The sequence below is a fragment of the Aspergillus fischeri genome, genomic scaffold (genome assembly GCF_000149645.3).
Source record: "Aspergillus fischeri NRRL 181 1099437636264 genomic scaffold, whole genome shotgun sequence".
NCBI lineage: Eukaryota > Fungi > Ascomycota > Eurotiomycetes > Eurotiales > Aspergillaceae > Aspergillus > Aspergillus fischeri.
The window spans coordinates 1,068,925-1,096,499 of record NW_001509762.1 but is presented as its reverse complement, the minus strand read 5'-3'; the positions used below and the strand labels follow the sequence as shown (position 1 = coordinate 1,096,499).

The 27,575-nt window shown below is 50.3% G+C and overlaps 14 protein-coding genes across 14 annotated transcripts, besides 1 other annotated feature; 8 read left to right on the top strand and 6 right to left on the bottom strand.

The window, feature by feature from the left end:
• Positions 1-447: 447 nt before the first annotated feature.
• On the top strand, positions 448-1,476 carry NFIA_076220 (pantoate--beta-alanine ligase PAN6; the record flags this gene model as incomplete). The annotated part of the gene is made up of 1 exon (XM_001259588.1): positions 448-1,476. One exon carries the CDS (start codon positions 448-450, stop codon positions 1,474-1,476), a length of 1,029 nt encoding a protein of 342 aa, XP_001259589.1.
• Positions 1,477-2,005: 529 nt separating this feature from the next.
• On the top strand, positions 2,006-4,282 carry dbp7 (putative ATP-dependent RNA helicase; the record flags this gene model as incomplete). Its single annotated transcript, XM_001259587.1, has 1 exon — positions 2,006-4,282. The coding sequence occupies one exon, from the start codon at positions 2,006-2,008 to the stop codon at positions 4,280-4,282; it is 2,277 nt and encodes a 758-aa protein (XP_001259588.1).
• A 39-nt stretch (positions 4,283-4,321) lies between these two features.
• NFIA_076200 (WD40 repeat domain-containing protein) lies at positions 4,322-5,747 on the bottom strand (the record flags this gene model as incomplete). Its single annotated transcript, XM_001259586.1, has 2 exons — positions 4,322-5,429; positions 5,482-5,747. 2 exons carry the CDS (start codon positions 5,745-5,747, stop codon positions 4,322-4,324), a joined length of 1,374 nt encoding a protein of 457 aa, XP_001259587.1.
• A 585-nt stretch (positions 5,748-6,332) lies between these two features.
• Positions 6,333-8,599, bottom strand: NFIA_076190 (Zn(II)2Cys6 transcription factor; the record flags this gene model as incomplete). The annotated part of the gene is made up of 4 exons (XM_001259585.1): positions 6,333-6,723; positions 6,776-6,940; positions 6,998-7,689; positions 7,739-8,599. The coding sequence occupies 4 exons, from the start codon at positions 8,597-8,599 to the stop codon at positions 6,333-6,335; spliced, it is 2,109 nt and encodes a 702-aa protein (XP_001259586.1).
• Positions 8,600-9,287: 688 nt separating this feature from the next.
• Positions 9,288-11,224, bottom strand: NFIA_076180 (putative MFS multidrug transporter; the record flags this gene model as incomplete). The annotated part of the gene is made up of 2 exons (XM_001259584.1): positions 9,288-9,412; positions 9,463-11,224. 2 exons carry the CDS (start codon positions 11,222-11,224, stop codon positions 9,288-9,290), a joined length of 1,887 nt encoding a protein of 628 aa, XP_001259585.1.
• A 1,166-nt stretch (positions 11,225-12,390) lies between these two features.
• NFIA_076170 (type 1 glutamine amidotransferase) lies at positions 12,391-13,346 on the top strand (the record flags this gene model as incomplete). The annotated part of the gene is made up of 3 exons (XM_001259583.1): positions 12,391-12,631; positions 12,757-12,983; positions 13,050-13,346. 3 exons carry the CDS (start codon positions 12,391-12,393, stop codon positions 13,344-13,346), a joined length of 765 nt encoding a protein of 254 aa, XP_001259584.1.
• Positions 13,347-13,562: 216 nt separating this feature from the next.
• On the bottom strand, positions 13,563-14,288 carry NFIA_076160 (OPI10 family protein; the record flags this gene model as incomplete). The annotated part of the gene is made up of 1 exon (XM_001259582.1): positions 13,563-14,288. The coding sequence occupies one exon, from the start codon at positions 14,286-14,288 to the stop codon at positions 13,563-13,565; it is 726 nt and encodes a 241-aa protein (XP_001259583.1).
• A 374-nt stretch (positions 14,289-14,662) lies between these two features.
• Positions 14,663-14,686: a microsatellite.
• Positions 14,687-14,701: 15 nt separating this feature from the next.
• NFIA_076150 (thiamine pyrophosphokinase-related protein) lies at positions 14,702-15,719 on the top strand (the record flags this gene model as incomplete). The annotated part of the gene is made up of 2 exons (XM_001259581.1): positions 14,702-14,742; positions 14,792-15,719. The coding sequence occupies 2 exons, from the start codon at positions 14,702-14,704 to the stop codon at positions 15,717-15,719; spliced, it is 969 nt and encodes a 322-aa protein (XP_001259582.1).
• A 223-nt stretch (positions 15,720-15,942) lies between these two features.
• NFIA_076140 (DNA-directed RNA polymerase core subunit RPB8) lies at positions 15,943-16,471 on the bottom strand (the record flags this gene model as incomplete). The annotated part of the gene is made up of 2 exons (XM_001259580.1): positions 15,943-16,048; positions 16,140-16,471. The coding sequence occupies 2 exons, from the start codon at positions 16,469-16,471 to the stop codon at positions 15,943-15,945; spliced, it is 438 nt and encodes a 145-aa protein (XP_001259581.1).
• A 298-nt stretch (positions 16,472-16,769) lies between these two features.
• Positions 16,770-18,018, top strand: NFIA_076130 (elongator complex protein 4; the record flags this gene model as incomplete). The annotated part of the gene is made up of 2 exons (XM_001259579.1): positions 16,770-17,241; positions 17,309-18,018. The coding sequence occupies 2 exons, from the start codon at positions 16,770-16,772 to the stop codon at positions 18,016-18,018; spliced, it is 1,182 nt and encodes a 393-aa protein (XP_001259580.1).
• Positions 18,019-18,982: 964 nt separating this feature from the next.
• Positions 18,983-19,915, top strand: NFIA_076120 (tRNA splicing endonuclease subunit SEN34; the record flags this gene model as incomplete). Its single annotated transcript, XM_001259578.1, has 1 exon — positions 18,983-19,915. One exon carries the CDS (start codon positions 18,983-18,985, stop codon positions 19,913-19,915), a length of 933 nt encoding a protein of 310 aa, XP_001259579.1.
• Positions 19,916-20,756: 841 nt separating this feature from the next.
• Positions 20,757-21,537, bottom strand: NFIA_076110 (RNase P/RNase MRP complex subunit; the record flags this gene model as incomplete). Its single annotated transcript, XM_001259577.1, has 2 exons — positions 20,757-20,950; positions 21,021-21,537. The coding sequence occupies 2 exons, from the start codon at positions 21,535-21,537 to the stop codon at positions 20,757-20,759; spliced, it is 711 nt and encodes a 236-aa protein (XP_001259578.1).
• Positions 21,538-22,311: 774 nt separating this feature from the next.
• NFIA_076100 (putative oxidoreductase, 2OG-Fe(II) oxygenase family) lies at positions 22,312-23,436 on the top strand (the record flags this gene model as incomplete). Its single annotated transcript, XM_001259576.1, has 2 exons — positions 22,312-22,677; positions 22,732-23,436. The coding sequence occupies 2 exons, from the start codon at positions 22,312-22,314 to the stop codon at positions 23,434-23,436; spliced, it is 1,071 nt and encodes a 356-aa protein (XP_001259577.1).
• Positions 23,437-24,153: 717 nt separating this feature from the next.
• Positions 24,154-27,318, top strand: NFIA_076090 (putative nucleosome remodeling complex ATPase subunit (Snf2h); the record flags this gene model as incomplete). Its single annotated transcript, XM_001259575.1, has 5 exons — positions 24,154-24,644; positions 24,698-25,228; positions 25,283-25,572; positions 25,678-25,763; positions 25,813-27,318. The coding sequence occupies 5 exons, from the start codon at positions 24,154-24,156 to the stop codon at positions 27,316-27,318; spliced, it is 2,904 nt and encodes a 967-aa protein (XP_001259576.1).
• Positions 27,319-27,575: the final 257 nt, after the last annotated feature.

The following is a 27,575-nucleotide window of genomic DNA, read 5'->3' as shown; positions in this document are numbered from 1 at the left end:
ACGGGAGTACGCTGTACGGGCCTGCAATACAACAACACTAAGCCCGATAAGGTAAGCGACAGGGAAAAAAGAGCTAAAAGGCTCCAAAGGATGAGGTCAACGCAGCAGCCACTAGCACGACCATCGAACACAGCAGGCATTCAAGCAATCAGAGAGCATGACTGAGCTTGTCAATGGCCTCATCCCACTCTGGAAGCTTCGTTATATGAACGTCAGGCTGTTTAGTTGGTGCCTGAACCGTCGTTGCTGCTCCACAGCGGGATTCACCCTACTGCACAACCCTGGAGTCCTTGCTCCACTGACCATCATAAATACAGCGCAGCCATGTCGCGTTGGCTCAGAGCTTTTTCGAGTATGACTCCCTTGTTTCTGTGACCGGAGAAGTGTGGTGCACTTTCTGACCTTTGCCTGTCTTTGATAGCTACAACGTCGTTGTTCAATTCCACAATGGCTTCTCACCAGCACTCGTTCGAAGTGTTCCGCGATGTAGCCCCCCTCCGAAAGATGCGCCGACAACTGCTGCTGTCGAACAGGACTGTAGGCCTAGTTCCCACAATGGGAGCCCTGCACGAAGGTCATCTCTCGTTGATGCGACAGGCAGCGGCGGATAACACCGACGTCTTTGTTAGTATCTACGTTAACCCAACTCAATTTGGAGTCAATGAAGATCTAGCGAGCTACCCTCGTACATGGGACAGTGACGTGGCGAAAATTGAACAATTGAACGAAGAATTGTCTCGCCAGGGTGGGAAATATGGTCGTGTCACGGCTATCCTAGCGCCTACGTCTAAGGTCATGTATCCTACATTGCCGCCATCATCCGAGGTAGACGGTGACGGTTCGTTTGTCACAATCACACCCGTTTCAAAGAAGCTCGAAGGTGCTTCCCGTCCCGTCTTCTTTCGCGGAGTTGCCACAGTTTGCATGAAGCTCTTCAATATTGTCTGCGCCGACCGCGCATACTTTGGGCAGAAAGACGTTCAACAAACAGTCGTGATCAAGCGGATGGTGAAGGACTTCCATATCCCGACGGAGATCAAAATTGGTGCTACAGTTCGCGAAAATGATGGACTCGCAATGAGTTCGAGAAATGTTTACCTGGGGTCCAGACGACGTGCGGTTGGTCTTGTTCTCTTCAACGCCTTGAAAGCAGCTGAAGACGCATACCTGTCTGGCAAAAACAACCGAAACGAGATTTTGGATGCCGCCAATCGCATGACACAGAAGGTACTCGGCGAGCAGCATGCTTTGAAGCCCACAGAAAGGGCGCTTTACGAGGTTGATTATATCTCCCTCGCGGATCCTGACACTTTGGATGAATTGGAGGTTGTTGATCCCTCGAGGGGTGCCATCTTGAGTGGTGCAATCAAAATGGCTCCTATAGAGGCGTCAAATCCTGGTGAAGATTGCGGACTTGGTGATGGGAAGGTACCTGTACGGCTGATTGATAATCTGATATTGACACCCCGGGTTTGACCGTTCACCAACATCCATCAACTCATACCTTTGATGCGACCATATTGGATGCCCTTCTTACATCACTTATCGGGGGTTGGAATAATGTTTGCATATGCCCCGGCGGCAGGCCTTGTATTAAGCAAAAAATTAGCACATATTCAACCAAAGAAACATTTGCATCTGAAGCTCAAAAGGCTATTCCCATTGATCGCATATCCAGCCAAGCTAGACTGCTTGAAGACATCGCCCTCAATTACATGCACACAATCAGAAATCGGAAACTCTAGCCCATTATTTTCCGAAATTAGACGCTGAGTATTGCAATCTACCTGCCATTATATAATTTATGTACAAGTAGACAGCAACGTGAGCATCATCGAGCAAAACGTCCTGCCAAATCAGGAAACTAGGGCAGCCTGTCAGGGCTCGGAAGTAAATCGGCCCGAGAAAATTTCCTTGTGCAGTAAAGTCTTTTCCCGCATATCCAAAGCAAGCCGACAGTGACTGATAACAAACGGCTGTGCATTCCAGCCCAACAAATCTCCTCATGGCGGACGACGGCTTGCTCCTGAACTTCTCCCTCGGTGATAACAACATCATCCAACCAGAAACGAAGCTCAAGGGCGGAACATGGCGGGACCGGCTCAGCGCAAAAAAAATCGCCAAGCACCATGCCAAAGGCCCCAGGACAGCCGGCGACGAAGACAGTACACCTAGAGCCCCGCGCAACCCCAATAGAATCGAAGTACCGTCGTCGCGGCCGACCAAGAGACAGAGGACGGATGGAGGCGATAGCGGAAAGCAACAGTCGCACACGCATCCGCATTCCAATCAACCCCGCCAATTCATTTCGTCGCTGTTCACGAAAAATCCGGAACCGCAGAAAGTCGAAGAAGTGAAGGAAGAAGGGCACGTCGAGGACGCTAAACCGACAAACGCGCCGCTCATCGATGGACTAGACACATTTACGAATCTGGGGCTGTCGCCGAGTCTGGCCGCGCATCTTCTTACAAAACTGGAGCTGAAGGCCCCGACGGCTATTCAGAAGGCGTCTATCTCACAACTTCTGAAGGAAGAGGGCGATGCTTTTATCCAAGCGGAGACTGGATCTGGAAAGACGCTGGCGTATCTTCTTCCCTTGGTGCAGAGGATCATGGCTCTCTCGAAGCCTGGCGCGCAGACGGACGCAAAGGGCCAGCCTATCGTACACCGCGACAGCGGCTTGTTCGCCATTGTTTTAGCCCCTACTCGTGAGCTGTGCAAGCAGATCTCTGTTGTGCTGGAGAATTTGCTGCGCTGTGCGCATTGGATTGTGGCGGGTACTGTCATTGGTGGTGAGAAGAAGAAGTCAGAGAAGGCCAGACTCCGGAAAGGGCTCAATATCCTTGTGGCTACGCCTGGACGGCTGGCGGATCATCTGGATAATACGCAGGCACTGGACGTAAGCAATGTGCGGTGGCTAGTGCTTGACGAAGGTGACCGATTGATGGAGCTGGGTTTTGAGGAGGAGATTCAGGGGATAGTGAAGAAACTCGATGCGCGACAGCGTCCCAGTCGCATACCTGGCGTTCCTACACGGAGAACGACAATTCTTTGTTCTGCTACGCTAAAAATGAGCGTACAGAAGCTTGGTGAAATCAGCTTGAAAGATGCAGTCCACATCAAAGCGGACCCAGAGGACGAGGATGAGAAAGCCAGGAGGAGCAAAGAGGAAGAATCCGCCTATCGGGTGCCAGCCCAGCTCAAACAATCATACGCCGTCGTTGCGGCAAAGCTGCGCCTAGTCACACTCACTGCTTTCTTCAAACGCACTTTTATGAGGAAGGGATCAGTCATGAAGGCTATCATTTTTGTCTCCTGTGCTGACTCAGTCGACTTCCACTTTGAAGTATTTACGCGGAAACAAGCGAAGGAGGATGGCGACGAGTCTAGCGATACAGATAAATCAGAAGATAAACCTCCATCGTCGCCTCATGGTACTATAGCACCTGCCACAGCTTTTTCGAATCCGTCAAATCCGGTGACTTTGTTCCGACTCCACGGTTCCCTACCTCAAAACGTCCGAACTTCTACTCTTGGAGCGTTTGCGAAGAACAAGGAAGCATCTGTCCTGATCTGTACCGACGTGGCCTCTCGTGGGTTGGATCTGCCAAATGTCGATCTGGTCGTGGAGTACGATCCAGCATTCAGCGCCGAAGACCACTTGCACCGCATTGGACGTACAGCTCGTGTGGGCCGTGACGGTCGGGCATTGATCTTCCTTCAGCCTGGATGCGAGGAAAATTATGTGGAAGTTCTCAAGAGGGGCTATCGCGACGGCGGAAAGGCGCTTACTCGCGCAGACGCCAACGATATTCTCAAGCGCGGATTTGGCGGCAACGTGGAAAGCGGAAACAAGGACTGGGAGACGAAAGCGACGGATTGGCAGTGTGAGATTGAACGGTGGGCGCTGGAGAACCCGGAATACCTCGAGATGGCTCGGAGAGCCTTCCAATCGCACATCCGTGCCTACGCCACGCACATCGCAGCTGAACGGAGCATGTTCAACATCAAAGAGCTCCATCTGGGACATCTCGCCAAGGCATTTGCACTGCGTGACCGTCCCAGTAAAATCAATGTACCCGGTTTACGACAAGGAAAGGAAGAGACGAAGAAAGACTTCAAGGCTGAGAGGAACTCGGCCGCAGGAAAGAAGAGGAAGGCTGGTGGTACAGATCTTGCTGACGATATACCGTCTGCCAATAATACGGCAACGGCAGCCCAGAAGATGAGGGCTAAGATGAAAGAACACATCTCTGGTGCAAACGAGTTCAACCTTGCCTAGTCTGTGCTTCGGATGTATATAGAAGAGCGGTGACTCATTTCAGTAGATATCCCATAATGAAATCTTACCATCTTTTGACCCAGCAGCCAACCAGTGGGTGGTTTGCACCTTTTTGTTTCTCTGATGCTGCACAGCTGCGAGGGTATAGGCATTGTCTCCTCGTGTTGTAACCTGTTGATGGCTGTCGTGTGAATCGTTTTCGACTCCTCCGGCGCCGGAGTCGTCCATAGGCGAATCATTTGATTGTGCTGCAGTAGGGACCTTCCCGAACCCAATCGTGTAACACCCCTCTTTATGCCATTTCAACACTGCGAGTTCCTTCATGGTCTTGCACGAGTACACTCGAATCCTACTATCCCAACCCGCCGTCGCAAAGATCTTTCCATCAGATCTGATGCGGAGACCCTGCTGGCCGGCATGTTTTGTATTTACCGTCTTCAAAACTGCCTCCTCCGGTCGATTCGTCAATGGGTGACTACGCTCACCCAAGCGGGGAATAGGATGCTTCACCAGCAACGCGTCAGCAGACGAGGAAAGGAAATAATTCCCCTGAGGGAAGACGTCAATAGACAAGACCGGTTGGCTATGAGGTCGACAGGCATAGAGCTTCTCCCACTTCCAGGACGCGGTAGTCCCCTGTAAGATATCTTGCTCTTTAACAAGCCCTCGGCGGGCAAAAAGCATGACGTGCCCATCTTCGTACGCCGATGCAACATACAGGTCCCCAGGCGGTCCCGTGAACAAATGAGCAGCCATGACCATCCCGGTATCCGTAGTCGTATCCGCGGGAATCGTGCACACTCGCCTCTCAAGCGGAAGGTGGAACAGATCGATAGCGCCTGAGTTCAGGGCGTTAGGAACCGCTATCAGCGCAGGCGACCGGGGCGCCTCCTGCGGTGTAGCGTCTGCGGATTCTTCCGCCATGTTGGCGCCTTGACTGCTATTCGCACACGCGCTCTCTCTTAGAAAGAGCAGCGAAAACGCACAGAAGTTCAGCGCGTTCACTGGAAGAGAATGCACGAGCCAGGGCTGGCTGGCGGTGTTTGCATGAGGTCCCTCGCCAATCTCGACGGGCAGAGTTTTCTGAAGGACTTCTTCGTCCTGGCGGCGGAATCTCCACACTCGCAGTTTATGATCTCTTCCGTGTCTGAGCCATCTAGTTAGCAATTGTTTGATACCGGAAGTAAGCGCAAGCATACGTATATACGTCTGTTTCTGCTCTCGCAGTGGAAGTAAAACCCTTGACTTCAAGAATTGCCCCTTCGTGCGCTTTCCATGCGGCCACTGGACGTTTCATCACCAAGTCCCAGACAATTACCCATCCATCCGCATCGGCTGAGATTAGCCGCAAATTCTGGTTGAACAGATGCAGCGCATGGATTGGGGCTGCATGTCCGCGAAGGATATAGATAGGTGTTGCTGGAGGTCGGGCAGCCTGGTTAGTGACCTCGCTGGGCTCGCTCATTTGTTTGTTAGAATGCGCAGAATTGTCAAGTCAAGTGATTACAGGCCAGAATTTTTGTAAATTTGATGCTCTCTATCCGCCCTGAATGCTGATGCGTTGATGGAGTAAGAAAGAAAGACGCGAAGTTCTACGGAACAAGCAAGTCTTGGCACTGTCGCATCACCCGCTTCTGAGGGAATAGAGAAGAGTGCAGAAGCGAGCACTTACGACTAAATAGGAGGGCCCGTCGAGAAGAAGCGGACTAGCTGAATACACCAGTACTATGAGTAGGCTGTTTGCCAGATGCTCACATCAACGAAGAAGAAGAGTTAGGAATTCATTTTGTTTATCTCGTCTATACAGGAAGCTGCAGATATACACATCCAGAACGCTAGTATACAACGAGCAAAATATGTGCATCATGACATCGACCACATCCTGAGAAGAAGATTAATCGTACCCGCCAGCATTGAGAAAAGCACATCAAAGTCAAAAATCGTGGAGAAGCCTTCGTGGTATCAACGTGAGAAACGCCCAGTGCCCATATCAAGATAAACCTCCAGAAAGAAATGCCAAAACTCCGTCCGGTCAATCGACGTATCTAAATCAGAACAAATCGTACGAAAAGTCATGTATAGGATGATGAGGCGCAACATAGTATTCCTGGTAAGGATGATTTTCCATTGAGAAATCGGCATAAGCCATGATCGGATTGATGGCACCAGGTGGGCATCGTAAGTCGGCCGTATCGGACGCATGCAAAGGGTTGTGACCATCGAATAGTGAGATGGTCTCTGTGGAAACAGATGGAACTTCTTGTTGATGAGGGATTTGCCAACCCCAGGTTTGCTGGAGGTCGTTCCGGATATGATCAGCGCGCCACCCGGTCTCCTTGACGATCCTGTCGAGGGTCTTTATCACTTCTTCCTGAGCCTCCTTCGTCACCAGACATTCCGCTGCAACAGCTAGAAATTGAATGGACAAGCCAGCAAGGCCACTGCTCAAAGTCAGTCAAGAGTAGTTCTCAACCACCCGGGATGAGTCCATACCGATCCTTGACGTGCGCTACAATGCCACAGATATCATGCGCATGAAGCTGCTGCATGTGCTCCATTTCGGGGCTGAATTCAGATTGCGAGAGACGAAGTCTGGCCAGCATCAACCGTGACACATGGTAAAATAATCGAGCGACTATAGCGGATCGCTTGATCAACCTTTTGAAAATGTGTCAGTAAATATGTCGGTAGAGCGATAAAACTCAGCAGACCTACCAGATCTCAGGAAATTGTGATTTGGACCTGGTTTGCCACGGATGAAGATAGCCGACAGGCATCATGGATCGTGGTGCAGCTTTCGCCCACTGATCACACCAATCGTTGTATGTATTCCACTCCTCCTGGAAGTTATTTGGCGAACTATTCGAGACCTCAGAATGAGATACAGAGGACCGGAAATTTGCGACTTTGGCACAGATATAAACCATACGGTGGGTCCACATTTCTTCGTTGCCTGCGATGCTGGGTTCCGCTGGGTCCATAGTCATCTTTACACCCCAGGTATCAGGATCCCAGGCCAAAGCCCAATTGTAGCGCATACAAATGAGCAGCTCCATGCCAACATTGAGCCAAAAGCAAGCACCGCCCAAGCCTGGAGATCTTGCATCCCAGTGACATTCCTTAATGAGTGCTCTTGCCCCTGCAATATGATTCATGTCTTGAATCGAGCGGGAGCTCATTAATTCGTACACATTGAGAACGACAGCGGTTGTAGCACACAGTGCAGAGTCACGATCCGGATCTTGCAAGGAGTGAAGTAGGTCTCGGGAAGCTATGTCATGAAAGTACGTCGCCTTCTCTTCGCCATATGCAGGATTGACCAGATACAGATGTCGAGCGCCGCATGCCATAAACGCTTTCAGAAGCATAGGCTCCTCCAATGCGTGAAATGGTAGTATTTCAGTGAACTGGTCAAGTCAGAAGCAAGAAAGCGATGGTTTACAATACAGGCCTTACATGCTTGACTGCATCCATAGAATCCATCCATACCCCCACCTCCTCGACGAAGACCCGCAACAGCAGAATGTCTTCGGGGTCGTTGAGATATACACGGTCATTTGAGTCCTTTGCTCCAACCTTTGCTGACTTGAATGGGGCGTATGAAGCACTCTGATCAGGAAAGACAGAATAATCCGCCGAGAGCGCATGGCCGGCGAAGTTACCGCTTTGGTCATGCAGCGAAACCTGAGTGATTCCAAAAAGCGAAGACATGCTGTCCATCGAAGACAGAGGTATTGGGGGGCTTATCAGAGAGGGATACTCTGAACGCAAAGCCAATTCCAAAGGAGGCTCCATTCCCGGAGGGGGATATCTCTCGGCTCCGCCCACATACTCCGATGCGATAACTCTGGACTCATCCCGAAAATTGACAGATGCACCAGGCGGACGAGGAATACAGTGTGGAGGCGCCACAGTCTGTGTATCAATAAAATTCAAGCGAACGCCACGTCTGCATATTCTCCCTGATTTGCGACAATTCTGACACCGGTGCGAAGTCTCGTCGCATTTCAGATGGCGCTCGCGACATGTCAGACAGCCCGTACGGACGCGCTTGGGTTTGCCGCCGACTATTCTTTTCCGTCTTTTGCTCAATACACGTGGTGTGCTCGCCGGCGAATTCGTCGATGTTGGCACCTCACTCTCCTCGAAAAGGCTGGTATCTGGTGCATCGTCTTGGGGCGCTTGGCCGGCCAGTAGTTCATGGTCAGCAGCATTTGAGTCGATGGTATCACTGTTCGCATTCCCCTCCCGAGAGAGTGGATCAATCGAAATGTTCCGCTTCGACTGTGGAAAGGCAGTGTTGCCGACAGAAGCCATGTCAAGTCGCGCTAAGTCGTTCGAACACTTCCTTCACTGACCAGGAGCCGTCCCCGAGCAGACGAGAACGAGAATAAGAGACCTTATATATCACCTCCATAGGATCCATACCTGGACCATTGTGTTGTAGCCGCTGGGCTGGAGTCTCCAACGTCGTGCAGTCGCGTAGTCTAATGCCGCAAAACTGTTAGCTTGTGATAATCACCATCGGAACCATGGTAGTCTAATCCTCTGGGATCTTGTCTTACAGAATATAGAGCAGAAAAGCCACTGAGCAGTTTGTGTAGAGCGAATCGGTGCACAGTGCTGCTCCTGGACGAAGGTGTTGAAGCGAAGATTTGCGGGGAATGTGAGATTTGGTGACTAAACCATGGGGGCCACTTGCTTTACCCCAAGTTGATCCCGAAGGTTTATCTGATTGGGACTACACGAACTTCTAAGCTACAGACTGGAATGAGTTCTATTACTGAGATGCGATGATTCACCATAGTTAATTGCCATTGATACTTTACGGATTGAACACTTTATGCTCGAATCCAGCCTGGGATCCATTTACCATTTTATATGAGCGCGTCATGCACACATTTCTTCCCCCATTGCGTCTGGACTTCCTGGAAAAGCCATATTTTGTAGATAAAGTTTAAAAGAATACTTACAAGTCTTTGAAAAGACCAAGCTTAACGGCTGACTAGGATGAGGCCTTGCTACCTAACCTAGGCAAGCGAATACGAATGTGCATCATGAACATGATCGCTCCCCAGATGGCTGCGGAAAAGAAGGTCACACGGAGAGCTGCAGCATATGCCTCAATCACTGGTTACAATTAGTAGGTGTGTCTCACACGTGGTGTTGAAAACACTAACCTTGCTGCTGATGCATTGGATCCAGGTTAGCAATAGCTTGAACCGATTTGCGGACGAGAAGAATGACGCCGTCTTTGTCGGGAGAGGTCACCAGTTCGTCGAGCTGATACACAAGTGTATTCTGGAATACCCAGCTGCTCGTCGCCACACCCATGACTGACCCCAGGTTTCTAAAGAGGCCCAGAGTTGTCGTAGCTACAGCCTGCTCTTCTTGTGCGCTTGTAGCCAGTACGGATACCATGAGTGTGGGAAAGGAGAAACCCTGGCCGAGACTGGACAGAGAGACACAGATCATCGCGACTAAATCAGGAGTGTCTTTACCAATCAAAGCCGCAGCACAGCCTCCGATCAAGAGGAAGAGGCCGCCAACGAGCATTGTGGGCTTGAGACGCTTGGTCCAAGTGATCAAGAAGCCGGTCGACACGCTAGAAACTGTGACAGCGAGAGTAGCAGCGACCAATCTGAGACCAGAATCGGTAGGACTTGCCAATTTGACCGCCTGGAAATACAGCGGAGCATTGAAAATCATGGTGTTGATCGAGATTGACCCAAAGAAATTTCCAAAAATGATGCTTGCACGAGGTTGCTTTGACAGGAGTGATATTGGCATCACAGCCCGTTCAACGTTCCGTTCATATCGCACAAAGACCACGGCTAGAACAATTGATAAGGCTAGCGATGAGATAACGAGGGGGTGAGTCCATGCGAACACATTACCACCTAGGTTGAGACCCATGATCAAAGCCGTCACTGTAACCACAAGTATGAAGGACCCTGTCAAGTCGATGCTTCTGATCAATTGAGACACGCTCATCCGATCCGCTTTTGCTCTCTTCAGTCCTAGGTCTGCTGGCGTTGTCCAAGCTGCGACGATGAAGTAAACGAAGATGAACGGCAGCTGCACGAGGAACGCACCTCTCCATCCCACATGATCACACAGGAAGCCGCCAAAAGCAAGCCCAAGGCAGCCCCCAACTCCGAGAACGAGATTGATATAGGACTGATACAACCCTCGGTACTCGATACGGACAAGGTCGCTAGACAAGATCATCCCCATAGAGAAAACACCACCAGCTCCGAGCCCACAGACAGCACGGGCAGCGATGAAACTTCCGATACTTTGCGCGGCTGCACACCATGCTGTGGTCACGAAGAAAATAGCAATGGCAAAAAGATAGACGGGTTTTCGGCCGAACGTGTCCGAGATGCGCCCAAAAAGTGGAAGGAAGGCAGTCGATGTCAAAAGAAAAGCAGTCGAGAGCCATGATGCAGAGTTCGAGGCATGAAAGTGCGACGTGATGACGGGGTGGCTAGATGCCATTAAGGTCGAGTCAAAGAATCCGATCACATAACCCAATAGAATCCCGGAGAAAATGAGCCAGAAGCGCATGGGTGATACGCCAATAAATCGGGAGGCATAATCATCTTTCTGACGCACTGAGCAGTTTTCTGGGTCCGCGGAAGCCCCTTTATCCACAATAGGGACAGGAGGAATATGCTCGAGGCTCGGTTCGATATCAAGACCTTGAGGTAACGAACTGACTCTGGTGAGGTTGAGAAGAGCTTCCTCATCTTCTGCTGGGAAAGAAGTCGATGTCGAGACCGCATCGGCGCTCTCGTCTAACGCCGAATAACTCCCGGCATCTGAGTACAGAAGTCGGTGCGAAGATTTTGTCTTGAGCAGAGGAGTGTCTTCATCAATGTCAGGGCGCTCTCGTTGTGGACGCGGTGGTGTTCCGCCCGGCCCTTGAGCGACGGTCATTTCTAGGAGGGTCCGTATAGAGGAATGGATGTCAAGAGTAGTGAGTTCGGAGGAAAACGATTAGAGTAGATCAAAGTTTTTCTGCCTCTATTATAAGCCGATCGCCGAGGTCAAGAACCTTGATGGAAAGGTTCAGCATGGCACTGAGTCAAGATGCTGCAGGTCTCCAACATTGAGAACTTGCAGTCTTATACCTGAGGTAGTCAATCAAGCATGGGTCTAGCAAGACACGCTAATGCACAGGCAAGGTAGTTTTGGGGTATCTGCAGGCAGGCATTTGAAATGACTCCTATTCCACAGATGTGAGCCTTGACGAAAGAGTTAAGAAGGCAGATTTAGCTGTCTAGTAGGTCTGTCATTTTAATGACTGAATACATTTATTCAACTTGGTCCCGTGCTCGACTACAAAATGAAGAATTGTGTACGGAGTACTGCGTAGTATCGGTTGGATTGATATGGAGAGCCTTGTGGATAAGGCGCCCACTGTTTCCTTACCCAGTTACCCCTCCCCTGGAAATTTTTGTCTTTTTGTCTGCACTAATCCAATCAGAAAACCCCAACCTGTACAATCAAATGTGACTTGATTGCCGATTGGCCCAAAATGAGTCATCCGACCATAGAATTGCATCTGCATCTGCACCCGCCGCTAATTCCGGTAGTTTTCGCAGCAAGTCAAGTCCGAATTGAACTGTTTGCCTGTGCTTCTTGTTCAACATGATTGCTGGGATGACCCGATCTCGACGGATCTTGTCCCGATCTTAGGGCAGGCCGATGCCTATCCCGCGCCATGGAGAGGCACGTAGTTCCAATGTCAGTCTCAACTGCCTTTGGGATAGATTGACAGACGCAAGTCCGGACATGGTCAACTCGAAAATGCACAATTTCATGACAACATCGATGCCATAGTCTTGGGGAATGACGAGCATTTCCCCGGTCAGGAAGGCGGTGTCCTTTGATAAGGCAGTGAGGGGAACCGATAAGAGATGCCATTGTGCAGCTTAAAGATCTGTCATTTCATCATTACAAATGTACATAACCGTGCTTGATAGACCTGGAGAAGCGTGCCTTTGTTTGCGTTTTGACATTTCTTAAAATCTATACATCATTGAGCCGAGATCCAAGAGCATACTATATTTCATTCGAATCGCCCCTTTCCTAGAACAACAATGCCTTCTCCACTGCGAATCGCCGTCCTCGAATGCGACGCCCCGCCAGCAGATTCAAATGCAAGATACGGTGGTTATCATGGGATCTTCTCGCTGCTGCTCAAAGAAAGCGCGAGAGCACTCGGGCAGCCAGACAAATTAGACCCCGAAACGGGACTCGATATTTCTCGCTGGGATGTCGTATACGCGCAAGAGTACCCCAGGTTAGAGGATGTCGATGCAATCCTCTTGACCGGATCTAGTAAGTAGCCACGTTTCCCTACACCTGGCCTTGGTCCTTAGTTCTACGTTTGCGATTTTATTATGCGAATGGACCATTTGAGTCCGCGTATGTTTGTTTGTGTCGTCTCTGACTCATCCTTGCAGAGTACAACTCCTTTGACGACGACCCCTGGATTCTGAAGTTGGTCGAATATACAAAACGGGCTATAGACAATCAGCGTGTAAAGATTCTGGGAATCTGCTATGGGCATCAGATCATCGGACGTGCGCTCGGAGCCAAGGTTGGCCGAAGTGACGCGGGATGGGAGATTGCGGTATGCGACGTGGATCTGACGGAGCAGGGAAAGGAGTTGTTTGGAAAGGATAAGCTGGTATGTCATTATTTCTATAAGGCAGAGCACCATGAGAGCGAATCTACGCAGTACTGACAATTACAGCACATTCAACAAATGCATCGCGACATCGTATTCGACTACCCACCGAACGTCGTTCCACTTGGATCTTCCCCTCGCTGCGCCGTACAGGGGATGTATAGGCCTGGGCATTTCATCACTGTTCAGGGTCACCCGGAATTCAGAGAAGATATTGTGTCGGAGGTTGTCAAGTTACGGATGTCAACGGGTATCTTCTCCAAAGAACAAGGCGAGGATGCACTGAGTCGAGCAGCGAAGGATCATGATGGCGTTGCTATTGGCGTTGCTTTCCTAAAGTTTTTGCTTGGGGACATTCAATAGACCATGCAGCGTGAGTAGCAGTTGTACGTAAAGTTGAGTATGCCAGAATATAGACTTTTTTTTTGGATATTGGATCACTACATGCAGATCCGATGGTCTATTTCACTGCTTCATGGCTTCACAGGGGATGATCAAACATGCTCTGCATGGTCAAACCACAATGAAACGAAGCTCTGTTGCCCCCAATCTTCTCACATATCCGTATCTATCCTTGGGTCACCCACTAGCTCCAGGATCCTCACGCTCCAAAAATGTCGGATCCATATCTACCCTTCGCTCAAACTTCGCCCACCAATCCTGAAAGCTTTTCAATGACACAACCTCCTGACCCTTATTACTGGGATCAGACGACGCAAAGCTCGCCAGGAAATTAAACGCATTCCCGATAATGCGCTGCGCCAGGACCTTGGTCGTAAGACCCTTCTGCTGCCGCTGCTCCGGCGACTGACGCACGAGATCCGTCGACGTCCCCGAGGGTGCCGTCTCTGCCTCGAGCGCCGCAACCTGCGGCGCAACAGTCTGGACCGGCTCGATCGAAATACCCAGCGTTACCATGCCGTTTGCTGGCGCACCACCAGCGGCAGCACCTGTGCCTTCGTCTAGCATCTCATCCTGCTCTTCGGCTTCTGAGCGGCGGGGCGGTGTTGGTGAGGAGCCGCCTTGAACTTTGAAGACAGCGGAGGGTTTCTCGTTGGCTAATGCGCCGATGAACCGGAACTGTGGACCATTGGGTGAAGGGGTGGATTCGGGTAATTGGATGTAGATTGCTGCGGCGGTGTCTTGCGGGAGGACCGTGCCCGGCAAGAAGAATACGACGACTTCTGTGAAGGGAGGGTTGAGAGGGAATGTGAAGGCGAATTTCGTGGCCTGGCCGTTGGGCTGTGCATCTACCGCGACAATGTCTGTGAGGCAGGGCCGGCCGGGGACGATGACGGAGAACATGGCGGGGTAGGGAACGATTGTTAGATTATGTATGATGCTGACGTATGAAATTCATGTAGAAGGGTATCAGAAGTGATAGTTAATGGTACACAGCCGTGTCAAGCCACCGGCTCAAGGACGATATGTGGCATTCTGATTGAGCTCTAAGCTCTAGCAGCAGAGCTATCGAGAAATCCCTGGCGCATTCGATGATGGAACCTCCGAGAAAGACTGCGAGTGACGAAATGCCCTTATCGATAAGGGTTGTGGCTTAGCGTGCCGCATGTACGACAAGGCAGACAAGAGTAGATTAGATGCTCTCAGCCTGACTCCGGCAAGATTGTATATAACATCGGATATTTTTATTGTTGGCAAAGATTGTACATAGTTTCTGCTTTTATTTTATTTTATTTTATTTTGATTATACAACCACAATGGGGAAGTCATATCTCGAATTGGTCAACGAATGCGACAAGTATTCCATCTTTGCTCAGCCCCTCTTCAATTGTTCTAATTCTTGACAGATTCCCATACTACGAGAATAATCCAACGCTCTATGCAGCCCACTTGAAGAATTTCCACGCTTTCAAAGTAAGCGGGTGTGATGCTGTGCTGGGGTATATCCTCAATTCGGTAGTGGAAAAGTTCTACTGGCCGGAGGATTGCTGGTCGGTTGACTCTACAAATCGAACAGTCACGCTCGTTACCCCTCCAAATGCGACAGCCGACCAGCGGAGCCAATTGGTCGCAAAGACCCTCCGTGAAGTAGTCAAGAGGGGAATCTTTGACATATTGAAAGGATGGCGCAATGAGCTCTACCCTGTTTACGGTCCAGGCGGAGAGTTCCTGTTGGAAATGGAACGGAGCGCAAGTCCGCTCTTCGGCATCGTTTCATATGGTATTCACTGCACTTGCTACGTTGAAGACGAAAATGGACTACGCATTTGGGTCCCCAGGCGGTCACGGACGAAGCAAACGTACCCTGGAATGCTGGACAACTCCGTGGCGGGCGGAATGAGCACCAAGGAGAAACCTTTTGAGTGTTTGGTCCGCGAGGCGATGGAAGAGGCGTCTCTTCCCGAGGATGTGGTCAGGCAAAACGCCCGCTCTGTTGGATGTGTCACGTATGTCTATGTTCGTGGAGCGCGGGCTGGAGGCGAAACCGACCTGCTGCAGCCTGAGGTTGAATACGTTTACGATATCCAGCTCAGCGCTGACGTTATTCCGAAGCCCTGCGATTCAGAGGTCGAGGAGTTCAACCTATACACTATCGAGGAGGCCAAGAAGGCACTGGCAAATGGTGAATTCAAGCCCAATTGCGCTGTTGTATTGATCGATTTCTTCATCAGACATGGGGTCCTGACACCCGAAAACGAGCCCGATTACCTGGAGATTGTCGCAAGGATTCACCGCCGCCTTGAGTACCCAACTGTATCGCACGCCGCGAGGTAGTTTATAATGCTGCCGGAAGTTGCACGAGCTAGAGACGAACAGGTAGAGATGTTTGTGTCACGTTAAGTTCTTTCTGTTTCATTTAATATACCCAATCATCCAATCAAACGCCGACGCTGCAACCCAAAATGAAGAATGCAAATACAACTTTTCTGCCAAGCTTAAAAGCGAAATTGCTCGCAAGGTTTTGGAGACACAAGTTGATGGAGAGGGTTCCTTTCGTTTATTTCTTGAGGAGCAGATACACGTAATCAATGCGGAGAGGAGCCAGCTTCTTGTAGGGCCCTTCGAGGTAAAGCAACAGTCCGCCAAAGGAGACAAAAACAGCCCTGTATGCGCAAATCGTCAGTAAATGCGCGGTGCATTAAAGGTCGATCCCCCGGTCAAAACACAGGGCATGGGGCCGGAATTGAGTCTTACATGTTGCCCTGGGTCGCTGCCTCCTCGAACCGATAAACCTTGCCGTGGCAGACATAGTCATAGTCATTCGCCAAAGTCTGCTCACCGGCTCCTACTTCTCTCCAGCTGGCCTTCGCCCCTGTAGCCTCCTTGCCGTCCAGAGAAAGTGTCGAAGCAAGTGCCATAGAAACCGACTCGCCAACCGCGCAGGGGTACAGCTCACTATTGATATCGAGAGTAAATGTGGTCATGGAATCGGAAGAGGTGCAGGTCAGACGAGAAACGCGATCATATTTCTGCGAATTGATCGCAGTGATCGTGAAGGTATCTTCGAAAAGGAGCGGATCCGACATGATTGCGACCGAGCGATCTGAACGAGACTCGACGAGAAATTGTTAGAAAGGCGTGTGTAAAGAGCGAATATATCGAGGCAGCTCTGGTATTGACGGATAAAGAGAGGCCACAGGACCGTGTGAATGTCGATTGTCAAGGAACTGGCGAAGCGGTCTTGAGATCGGAGAATTGAACGGCAGCTTTTTTTGCTCAACTTTTAGCGTACCGCCGCTTTAGTTTCCTTCCGGAAGCTGCCCCGCAACAAATTCTCAAGAGAGCTTCGAGCTCCCAAAAAACCAACAACAACCATTGCACAAAATGTCGTTTCGCAAGCGCAATATAGGCTTGTCGGGAGCCGTCGATCGCACGACTATTGCCAATACGTCTGCGCAGGCGCCGCAAGCCACCACTACTACAGATTCGCATCCCGGTATCCGTCCCTCCCCCGACGATGGGCGACCAACTACTTCGACAGGCACACGATCGCTCGATAACCTTCTGGCGGGGCACGGAGGGCTTCCTATTGGGAAAATACTCTTAATTGAAGAGAATGGGACTACAGATTTTGCGGGTGCACTGCTACGATATTATGCCGCTGAAGGTGTGGTGCAAGACCAAATGGTTCACGTCATTGGAATGCCGGAACAATGGGGTAGAAGTCTCCCAGGCTTAATAGGTCCCGCAGACATGCTGGACGAGAAATCCGATAAGAAAAAGAGCGAGCGCATGAAGATTGCTTGGCGGTATGAGCGTTTGGGAGAATTTGGTGCTGGAGTCGCGGGGTCCCGAGGTATGCATCGTTAACGAATGCGCTCCAGCATCCAAACCTTGCAATGAAATTGTGCTGACGGAAGTAGCTCCTGCTGTTTCAGGAGAACAGAGTCCAACAGCTGCTGATATGAACAAGCAAGAGGCGTTCTGTCACGCCTTTGATCTCACAAAGCGTCTCACCCACCCTTCCATATCGAACTTGACATATATACCCCTCACGCCGTCGAATGAACCCTTGTTCATCTCGATTTACAAACGTCTTCAGACGGCAATTGCTTCGAGTCACCCAAACACAGTACATCGTGTCGTCATTCCATCCTTACTCAACCCTACGATATATCCATCCAAAGTCAGCCAGCCAGACCATGTTCTGCCCTTTCTCCATGCATTGAGGGCATTGATGAATACCCAGTGTCACCGCATCACGGCAATGGTCACAGTTCCTTTGTCTCTCTTCCCGCGCTCGTCAGGACTGGTGCGATGGATGGAGATAATCAGCGACGGAGTCATTGAACTTTGTCCTTTCCCCCATTCGGCCAATGCCCTCGCAACATCTGGGGCTGCGACATCACAGGAGGAGCCACCACAAGGCATGCTCAAGACTCATAAGTTGCCAGTGCTTCACGAGCGTGGTGGCGGAAGTGATCAGAACGTAGGACAAGACTGGGCCTTCACCCTGAGCAGACGAAGATTTGAAATCAAGCCCTTTAGCCTACCACCTGCTGAAGGAGACAAAGAGGCACAAGATGCTGCGGGACCCGGCGGGATGCCGAAGAAAGCGGACCTTGAGTTCTGATTGCATGTCCACAGAGCTGGAAGACTACACTAGCAGATCTTGTTCCCTACTCTTCATGGTCTGACTGCACCAACATGTTGTCCAACTCGATCTGTTCGGACATAGAGGAGCCAGTATTGACCATAGTTCGAAGATAATGCCTGTCATAGGCATCGAGTCCAGGTCTTACGGAGACTCCTGGAAAATAGGAGCCAAGGCGACTCCGGCGAATCGCTGAGATACCGAGCCACCCTTTATATAGTCAGCGCTGGGGTGATAAGAAACAACTGCAAAAGCAGTGCCTACCTAGAAATAGGAAGAAGGGTGCCAAGAAGACCAAGAGGAGCAACATTAGGAAGTTCATCGTGACAGTGGCTACTAGACCGTCGAATATCAATCAAAGATCTTTCCACTGATAGTCACCAAGAAACATAGTTTTTGGCCGTGTATATACACTGAGAGAGATCAACGTACGAACTAGATCCGAAGTCTAAGCTAGTCTGGATGTCTCCGGTCCGTTTGCGCTGCCGAAACAGCATGCCCGAATAGGATTAGCTTCGTTTCTAGTAGGGTACATTTTTCTTTCTCAGCACCTCCACCCACTACTTTGTGCTCTTCTTTTCCTCACTCGCAATCTACAGCTTTGGGTGACATCTATAAGCTCTGACTCTCGCAGGACGATATCCAGAGCATGTCACTCCTCTACTATCGAAATTCTTCTGATGGTAAGTCAAACGTCTTATTTTTTCGTCTTTCACCCATACCCTCACATGATTATACAACTACTATAATCTGTCAATCCCCTGAAGCTCATTTATTTATCTCCAAAAAAAATTCGAGCACATGTGATTGAGAAACGTATCGAGAATGATTTGTCTACCCTTGAATCCTTTATACTCCACTTATCTCTTGGAGCTGGAGGCTAACGTCGACACCGTCGCAACAGTGATTGATTTAAGCAATTGTGCTATTGTTATCGTCAAGAATGGATACTCAACCTTCCCTCCCTATTCCGATCTCGTATATCTCGGGTAGTTACTATCTTTTCTCAATTGATGCTGTCACGTATTTGAGACGCGAACATCACATCTGTGGTGTCTTGATCGGTACCTTGCCACAAATCCCGCAACAAAATGTCTTCCTGGGCTTGCCGCTAGAGCTGATGCCTGAAGAGGCCAGGCTTCTGGTGGAGAAAGGTGTAGCTTGCATTGTAGACGAGGTAAAATTCCAGAAGGATGGAATGAAATCTATCATGGAGGCAGACCGGCAGAGGTACCTGCAAGATATAGAAAACCAGGGTCTCCAAGCAATGCGACTTCAAACTAGCCGAAAGGAGCAGAGAAGGGAGGAAGTGTTAAAGAATTTAGATGAGAAGAAGGCAGCCAAGGCAAAGAGAGCTGCTCCAAAACAGGTCTCCGCAGACGGCGTGCAAGACATGCCAGGCTCTGAGTTCTTTGCGGGTGACGATGAACAACCGGATTCCACCCAGACATCACGACGAACCTCAATTGCAATCCAACCACAAAACGCCATGGGGATCACTCCCGCTACATCCGAGGATCTTCTACCTTCTGATCTGCCTGCTAAGCAGCTTCTACCACTTCCAGAGGTGCCATCATCGTACCCGTTGTTTGCCCACCTACACGCGGAGGGCTATTATCTGTCACCAGGTCTCCGATTCGGCTGCCAGTACCTTGCATATCCTGGCGACCCTCTGCGATTCCATTCTCACTTTTTGGTCGTGTCCGCCGAATGGGATGAGGAGATTGATCTGATGGATATCATCGTCGGCGGGCGACTAGGGACTGGTGTCAAGAAGGGCTTCCTCTTAGGAGGAGCTGAGAAAAAGGATGGAGACTCGATCAACGAAGTAGGGAGTAATGTGCGGACCTTCAGCATTGAATGGGCGGGAATGTGAAGGTGGATTGTTGGTGCTTTACCGCACCCCACGTTTCAACTCACATGGGCGAGCGGCCCATACATATTGTGGTCTAGCGGCACGCTCATGCTACCCTCTTCCGGTGTCCTCTCCGTGATAGCGCTTCAGTTCTGGGTGTAAATTGACCTGGATTCTGTCACTTTGAAAAAGAAAAAGGTCGGCCAGGCTGCGCTACTCGATGAAGATGGGAATCTGCGATATCAGGGCCAGCACGCCATAACGGCTCGTGACTGATCATTAGCATGGACGGACCTCAGAACATGGCAGACAGGGCTCACCAAGTATACGCCTTGCGCACATTCCGGTCGTCTACTGAGTCAAAAGGAGGAGATAGATGCAGAACATTCAGATATCCGAGATATAGCGGATTGACAAGGAAACGAGGAATCAAGCGAGAGTTATGGATTGAGATTCGGTGATATCCGGATAGGCCATGCGAACATCGCAGTGGACCCACGGTTCTTCGAAAATTGCATAGCGTTAGAGTAGAATGGAATTGTTGGCCCGGGTGCGCCGCAACTGTTTGTATGTCCCCCACGACGGGAAAACACAGGCCTGCAGTTCCGGTTCTATCAGAACATAACTATGTCTGGAAATTCTGCGGAACATGAGCTCTCGAGCTCTGACCCCACCCTGGCCATCTTTCGCAGCAGATGTCGGTGATCAGATGCTCCTTTTCCCTAGATGGAGAGTTTACCAGCAGACGACTGCTTGGTAGCGTATTCAGTGTAGTCCCCTTTCGCGTGAAGGCATGCGACCAGCTCATGGCTAGTAAGAGCCTGCATCGTCATTGACACTGTGCTATCGAAACCCGATACTCCTAGATGTAGTCCACATTTCGCCATTTGAATTTCTTGTTGGCCCGGTCGACTGGCCGATTCTCGAATTGGCTACCGTGTAGCTCAAACGTAAGTGCCTTCTTGGCCTTATCACCATACGACATAGCGGTGTCCTCATCATCTGCCGACGGCAAAGGAACAGTGAAGCGGAAGATGGTCTGTTCTTTGGGTATAGCTTCGCGGCGCAAATTAGCCCAAGGTTTACTTCTCCGGCCGTATAATGGGATTTGCGAAAGCGAACTCACTCTTCACCTCATCCTTCTCCGTGACAATCATAAAGGTGAACTTTGTGTCCCTCGCCACGATTCCCTTCACACCTACCCGCCCTGCGCACCGACTCCGAACAACCTCCACCTCAGCACCATGAAAATCTGCAGTAACCAGCTTGCTCCCATGCGACTGTGGCGTGATGGGAACCTTTCGAACTCGTAGGTCCAGGATCTCTTGCATGTAGCCAACCCATAATTTGTGAAGCTCCTTGAAGATGGAATATTTGCATTCCTCCTTGGGAAGATCGTAGAGGCCCGAGATGCGCTTTTCGCGCGCGGAGAGGGGCTTTGGTTTCTGTTTGCGCAAGAAGTATTCCTTTTTGCGGATACGGTGCAGGCGACGTCTTTCTCGGTTGTCCGCAGGTGTGGGGGAGGTCGGTCTGAGGTAGAGGGGTTTTTGTTTGACGCGCTCCGTGAAGAGCTGTTCTGCTGTGTCTGGTGAGTGGGCGCGCGCAAGAAGCTCGCGAGCTATGTGAGGCTTCGGTGTGGTCATTGTGCAGTAATAGCTCGTTCCGATGACCGGACCTGAGCTCAGAAGAGTTGAATGAGGATTATGGGATGTGGTAACGATGGAGAAGTATTTCAACTTTCCATGTGGAAGAGCTCATTATCACGTGATCCATATGCGCTGTAGATAGCGCTTCTTCTTCACACTCTGCAGACCTTACAACTGCATCTTGTTGAGCTAGTCAGTCAATATAGACTCGCGAGGTCTCATGAGAGCACATAAATGTGGCATGTATGAATATTTGCCTACTGGCGGCATACATTACTATTCCCATATTGCTCGACTACACTCATCTTCAATTGGGCTCACCAGATTCCGAAAAGCTCAAGTCAAATCTCCCAACGAAACGTACTTCGGCACTATGGGCTTGCATTGAAGTTCAATCCGCATAACTGGAGGACTTTTGCTCCCGTATCTTCGATGCCAAGTGCATAGGATGCCTCAGCAGGCGATAGACTGCGCAACTCAGAGGCGGAGATCTATATTATTTTCGGGGAAGATGGTCGCACTGACCATTCAGCTTCTGAAAAGTCAGAATCTCAAGCTCAATCACAATCACGATGACAATTGTCAGTCTAGGTTGTGAGCTCCGCACTCTGTTGGCCCTCGGTTGCAACTCTCTTCCCCGCATGGGGGCCACAGGGCACTCGACTCGAGTGCTGATATAAAGAATGAACGGGAGGTCGTTCTTTATTTAAATTCGCTCTCCAGAGCTTAGTGCAAATATTAGAGACTATCCTTGTTTTGTACAACTTCAACATGATTGTCGATACGAACGATTTCCCCGGGCTGCCACCTTTCCCAGGTGACATACCAACCGCTCCCCTACTCCGTCTATCTCTCCAGAAGCTGCTTGCGCGTGACGCGTACGAGGTCCAGAGGCTGATGCAAGCATGCGAAGATCTAGGGTTTTTCTACCTCGACCTGGGAGGCTGCGAAGAGGGCCGTGGCATCCTCGATGGTGCAGACAAGCTGTTCCAAACAGGCGAGAACCTATTGAATCTCAGCCTGGAGGAGAAACTACAATATGACTTTAGCAGCCTTAACTCCTACCACGGTTATAAAGCACAGGGTGCAGCGGTCGTCGATCGTCAAGGGAATCTTGACCGGAACGAGTTTTACAATGTCTGTTCTTAGCAGTCCCAATCGACTGAACGCCAAAGCTCACAAGTCGACTAGGTCTCAAAGAACGACATCCTAGGCATGACACCACAGCTACCAGCCCCAGCAATCCTCCATCAAGCTCGTCCAACCCTTGAGTCATTCATTCGCGCCTCCCACTCGATCGTCACTCTGATCCTCACCCTCCTAAACGACAGCCTAGGCCTCCCGCCGGCGACTCTACCAGGTCTCCACCGTCTCAGCGCCCTCAGCGGCGACCAAGTCCGCTTCATCAAAGCGCCACCCCAGCCGGCCGACGACAGATGCACCGCCTTAGGCGAACACACCGACTTCGGCAGCATTACGATCCTCTTCAACCGGCTCGGCGGGCTGCAGGTTCTCCCACCCGGCGTAGACGCGCAATGGGTCTACGTGCGGCCTCTCCCTGGCCACGCGATCGTTAACCTCGGAGATGCAATGGTCAAGTTCACGAATGGGCTGTTCCGGTCGAACATCCACCGCGTGGCGGCGCCGCCGAGCCAGCAGGCTGATTGGACCCGGTATAGTCTCGTCTACTTCTCGCGGCCGGAGGATGATGTAGTCCTCAAGCGGTTGGAAGGGTCGGATCGGATTCCGGAGCTGCAAGAAGGGGATGTCGAGGAAGAAGTCAATAGCAAGGATTGGATTATCCGGCGCGCGTTGGGAAAGAGGGTCGATTTGGGGGAGATTGACTTTGAGAAGTCGGCAGGGACGGAGCAGTTGAGTCGGAGGATTAAGGTGTAATGGCGTTCTTTCTCTGGATTGATGAAGAGAATGCACAGGATATTTAGTGATAGTAAGGGGACATGAAGATATGTTCTGTGTGCTTTCTAACCCTTTTTATATCACTGAGAAGAAGACATGGATGACTTCATCTACAAGCATACTATCGTGCTTAGCCCCATGATCATTCTAAGTGAAGTATACATAAGTCCTGCACACACAAAGCTCGTCCTGACTCCTGAACAATAAATTAGGACAACTGAATACCATGCAATGGTACTGAAGAGCCTAGCTTCCACGTCTTAAGTGAAAACCATGCTATCCAGGCTTCATTTCAAATAACACATTGAAGGCAGCCTGAAAGCTCTCACACGCCTTGATGGCTACAGATCTGGCAAATTCACTGAGAACTGCAAAGCATCTGTTTCAGATCACTTCCCCACAGAACACTACCCCAGATTTTCATACTTCTGATTCACTAGTCAGCTGAGATCTAAGTACAAGTGAGGCATGCCCTAAGAACAGTAGTTCTTTTGCCCCTGAAGAGTAACACTCAGTATGCTCGTCACTCACATTCGTTTCAGAAGATCTCAAACTGTGAAGCATAGCTATTTCTCCACTCCTTACCTTTAGAAGCTGTTCGCCGGTTCTTCTCTCTCATGGCTATCCTCAGTTTTTCAACTTACTCACATACGAAGCCCCCTCAGCTACACTTCATCTCCCTCCTATCATACGAAGATGCATTTCAACATGGGCAATAACGTCTCTCGAGCGCCATATACCAGTCGAAGCTCGGAGTCGGGGTCTTTGTCTTCCGCATTGAGCACACCTCGATCATGGAGTATCTCGCCGCCGACATCTCCCAACTATTCCGAAGGGTCGGAAAGCATCGGTGAAAATGGCGCCGGTGAGACTCGATGTACCGCTGACACTGGAATCCATGCTTCGCTGGACCGAGAGAGTTTCAAAAAGACAGAGCGACAGGGCCGTTCGCGAGTCTTCGGCACCCCCTGGTCAACAGAACCCCATCTTAACATATCCGCATCCAGCAGAAAACAGGACATTCTTCAGGACATCCGAACGAGGCGGATCACATTTCTGATCTCGCACGTGGAAATCATACTCCCTCTCCTTGGCGGCGCAAAGTCATTTGAAAAGCTGGCCAGCAGAAACAGTTCCGCACCTGGTAAGATAGTCGAATATGAAAGTCTCGGTGCACAGCCCAGAGGGTAAGTTGACTGTAGCAGCTCCCGTCTTCATTTCTAAGCTGACGTTAGTACAGTCTCAGAGCAAAGTTAAAGCCGTACCAGCTTGAAGGTCTGTCTTTCTTGGTATATCTGTGCCGCAATGGCGTCGGTGGTATTCTTGCCGACGAGATGGGTCTAGGCAAGACGCTTCAGACCTTGAGCTTCTTCCAATATTTGAAAGAAAGAGATGGTGGACATTCAAACAGCAATACGCCCTTTCTCGTCGTGTGTCCGCTAAGTATCCTGGAAACATGGTTAACAGAAATCGAAAAGTGGACACCGGGCCTTCGAGCAGTGAAATACCATGGCAGCTTCGAGCAACGGGACAACGTGAAGAAGATGGTATCTGCCCAGAAAAAGATCAGTATTTTCAAGGGTCCGACAGACATTGTGGATATTGTGATCACGACATACGAGACTTTGATCTCGGAGATCAACTGGTTCTCAAGGGTTTTCGTTTGGCGAGGCGTTGTCCTTGACGAGGGCCACCGGATTAAGAACAGTCGTTCGAAGAGATCGTTGGTCCTCAATCGCATCAAAGCAGAGATGAAGCTCGTGCTCTCCGGGTAAGTTGCAGCCCTTTCTATAAACCGAACGCTGCTAATTTGCCGCGCTCACAGCACCCCGATACAGAATGACTTGAGCGAACTGTGGTCGATATTCCATTGGCTCTACCCTGAGATCTTTGTGCAAGACACCGAGAAGCTCTTCCAGGAGGCCTTCTCCGTTAGCGAGGGGAAATTCGACCCTGCATTTCTCGAATGTGTCAGAAATTTCCTGAGGCTGATCATGATCCGAAGAACCAAGGATTCGCCCGGAGTTGGATTGGATATTCCGCCCAAAACGGAAACTGTTCTTTCGGTGCCTTTATCGCCTGCACAGCGCTCATTGTATATGAGAATCCTTACAGGTGCAGAAATCTGGCAGTTGCCCTTGAATGCGACTACCTCGCACATTCAACTAGATGGCCCCTTGTCTGAACAACCAGCTGTCGGCAACACATGTTCTAAGACAGTCAATTCAATGTCTGAGGGTTCTGCAGAGACGCTTGGGCCTGGAAAGTACCGCATCACAGGAAATATTCTCATGGAGCTAAGAAAAGTCAGTCCTCAAGTTTCCCTCCCATTTGTGCATTACTGACATTGAGCAGTGCTGCATTCATCCTTATCTTTTTGCAGACGCGATTCCCAGTCCGTATGAATTGGGAGAGCATCTTATAAATCAATCCGGCAAATTCTTAGTCCTGAAGAAGCTCCTTCAACATTACGTGACGACCGAGACAAAAGTCATTGTCTTCTCAAACTTTGATCAATGTCTCAACCTATGCGAGGACCTAGTCATGATGCTCCAAGGCAGCAACCGAGTCTTCGAATACGCCCGGCTCGACGGGAGAACCACTGGGCCATGGCGCAAGGTTATGGTGCACCTTTTTCAGAATGATCCGAGATACAAGGTTTTCCTGATTTCGATTAGAGCGGGCGGGGAAGGGCTAAATTTGACCAGCTCCTCTGTGGTTGTATTCTTGGATGAGGATTGGAACCCTCAAGTGATGCGACAGGCTGAAGCACGAGTGCATCGAATTGGACAGACCCGGCCGGTCGTGATTTATAAGCTCCGTTCCACAGGCACAGTCGAAGAGCAGATGAGCCGTCGGCTCGTCAAAAAAGCCTACATCGCAGACAGAGTGACCGAGAACATACCCAATTGCCCCGGAAATGATTACCTTGAGATGCTCAAGGCTGAAGAGGTGAGCATGTCTCAGAACTCGACGGATACATTTGGCTTGCCTTCGCCCATCTTCGTGGATCAGACGTTCTTGTCTCAGAAGCAAATTGATACAAACGAAATGTCCCAGTGGGACATGAGCACCATTCTGGACAAGTGTTCAAGTACCCAAAAAGACGGAGGGCTCTCTCGTTGTCTGACCGTTGAGCAAGAACAACTCTGGCTCGAGAAGGCCGACAGAGTCAGGACAAACTTGTTCAATGGGGTGACGATTGATACAAGCGGACGCCATCATACAGTATATGCTGAAGAAGAGAGCAGCAATCTGCTCCGTTCTAATCGTCGCATTGGTAAGGAGAGGACGGTCATGATCGATGGCTATGCAGTGAGCAAGGAAAGCCTGCGTCCCTCGGTCGAAGAGCCGACGTCCACTAATGAGGAGTGTGCCTCACCCACGAACACATTTACCCATCAAATAGTGAGTGGCGATCCGAATCAAGGAACAGCGCATGCTAATACATCTCAGACGTGCTTCGTATGTCATCAGTTCAACGCGGAGGACTGTGACATATGCCCTCGTGCTTTTCACCCTGCTTGCCTTGAGAGCGTGATTGAAGAAGAACATCCGAGTTCGGGAAGTTCAATTTGCCCCCATCATTACTGTTGGAAATGCCACAAGAATGCATCAGAAGCAGGACGCCTCTTATTTTGCTGCAGGCGATGCGTGAGGGCATTCTGCGACGAATGCTTCTACTGGGACACCACCACCTTCGTCGGAGCCAACCCCGCGTATGAGGCGCTGGGGTACTTTTCCAAAAATGCCTTCTACATCGACTGTCTTATCTGCAGGTGCGACGAAAAACGCAAGCATGCATCAGAAACCGAAGGCTACTCGGGAAAGCGAAGGAAGTTGGTAGGAGGGGAAAGTTGACGCAGGGGATTTTTGCTTTCCGGGGGAACGTTGGAAGATTAGCACGTCATACAAAACGTTTATGAGATTACCCAGTCCTCGAATGCAGAAGGCAGTGTTCAGAACGTGGCGTTGATACCCAAACTACCATACCTTGAAGAAATGGTACTTCTGTTTGCTTGCTGCAAGTCATCGTACGAATACCACTGTTACCGTCTTGATCTGTCGAGAGCCAACTCCACTCTTGTACATTTACTCGGCTCGAAACAAATGTATGC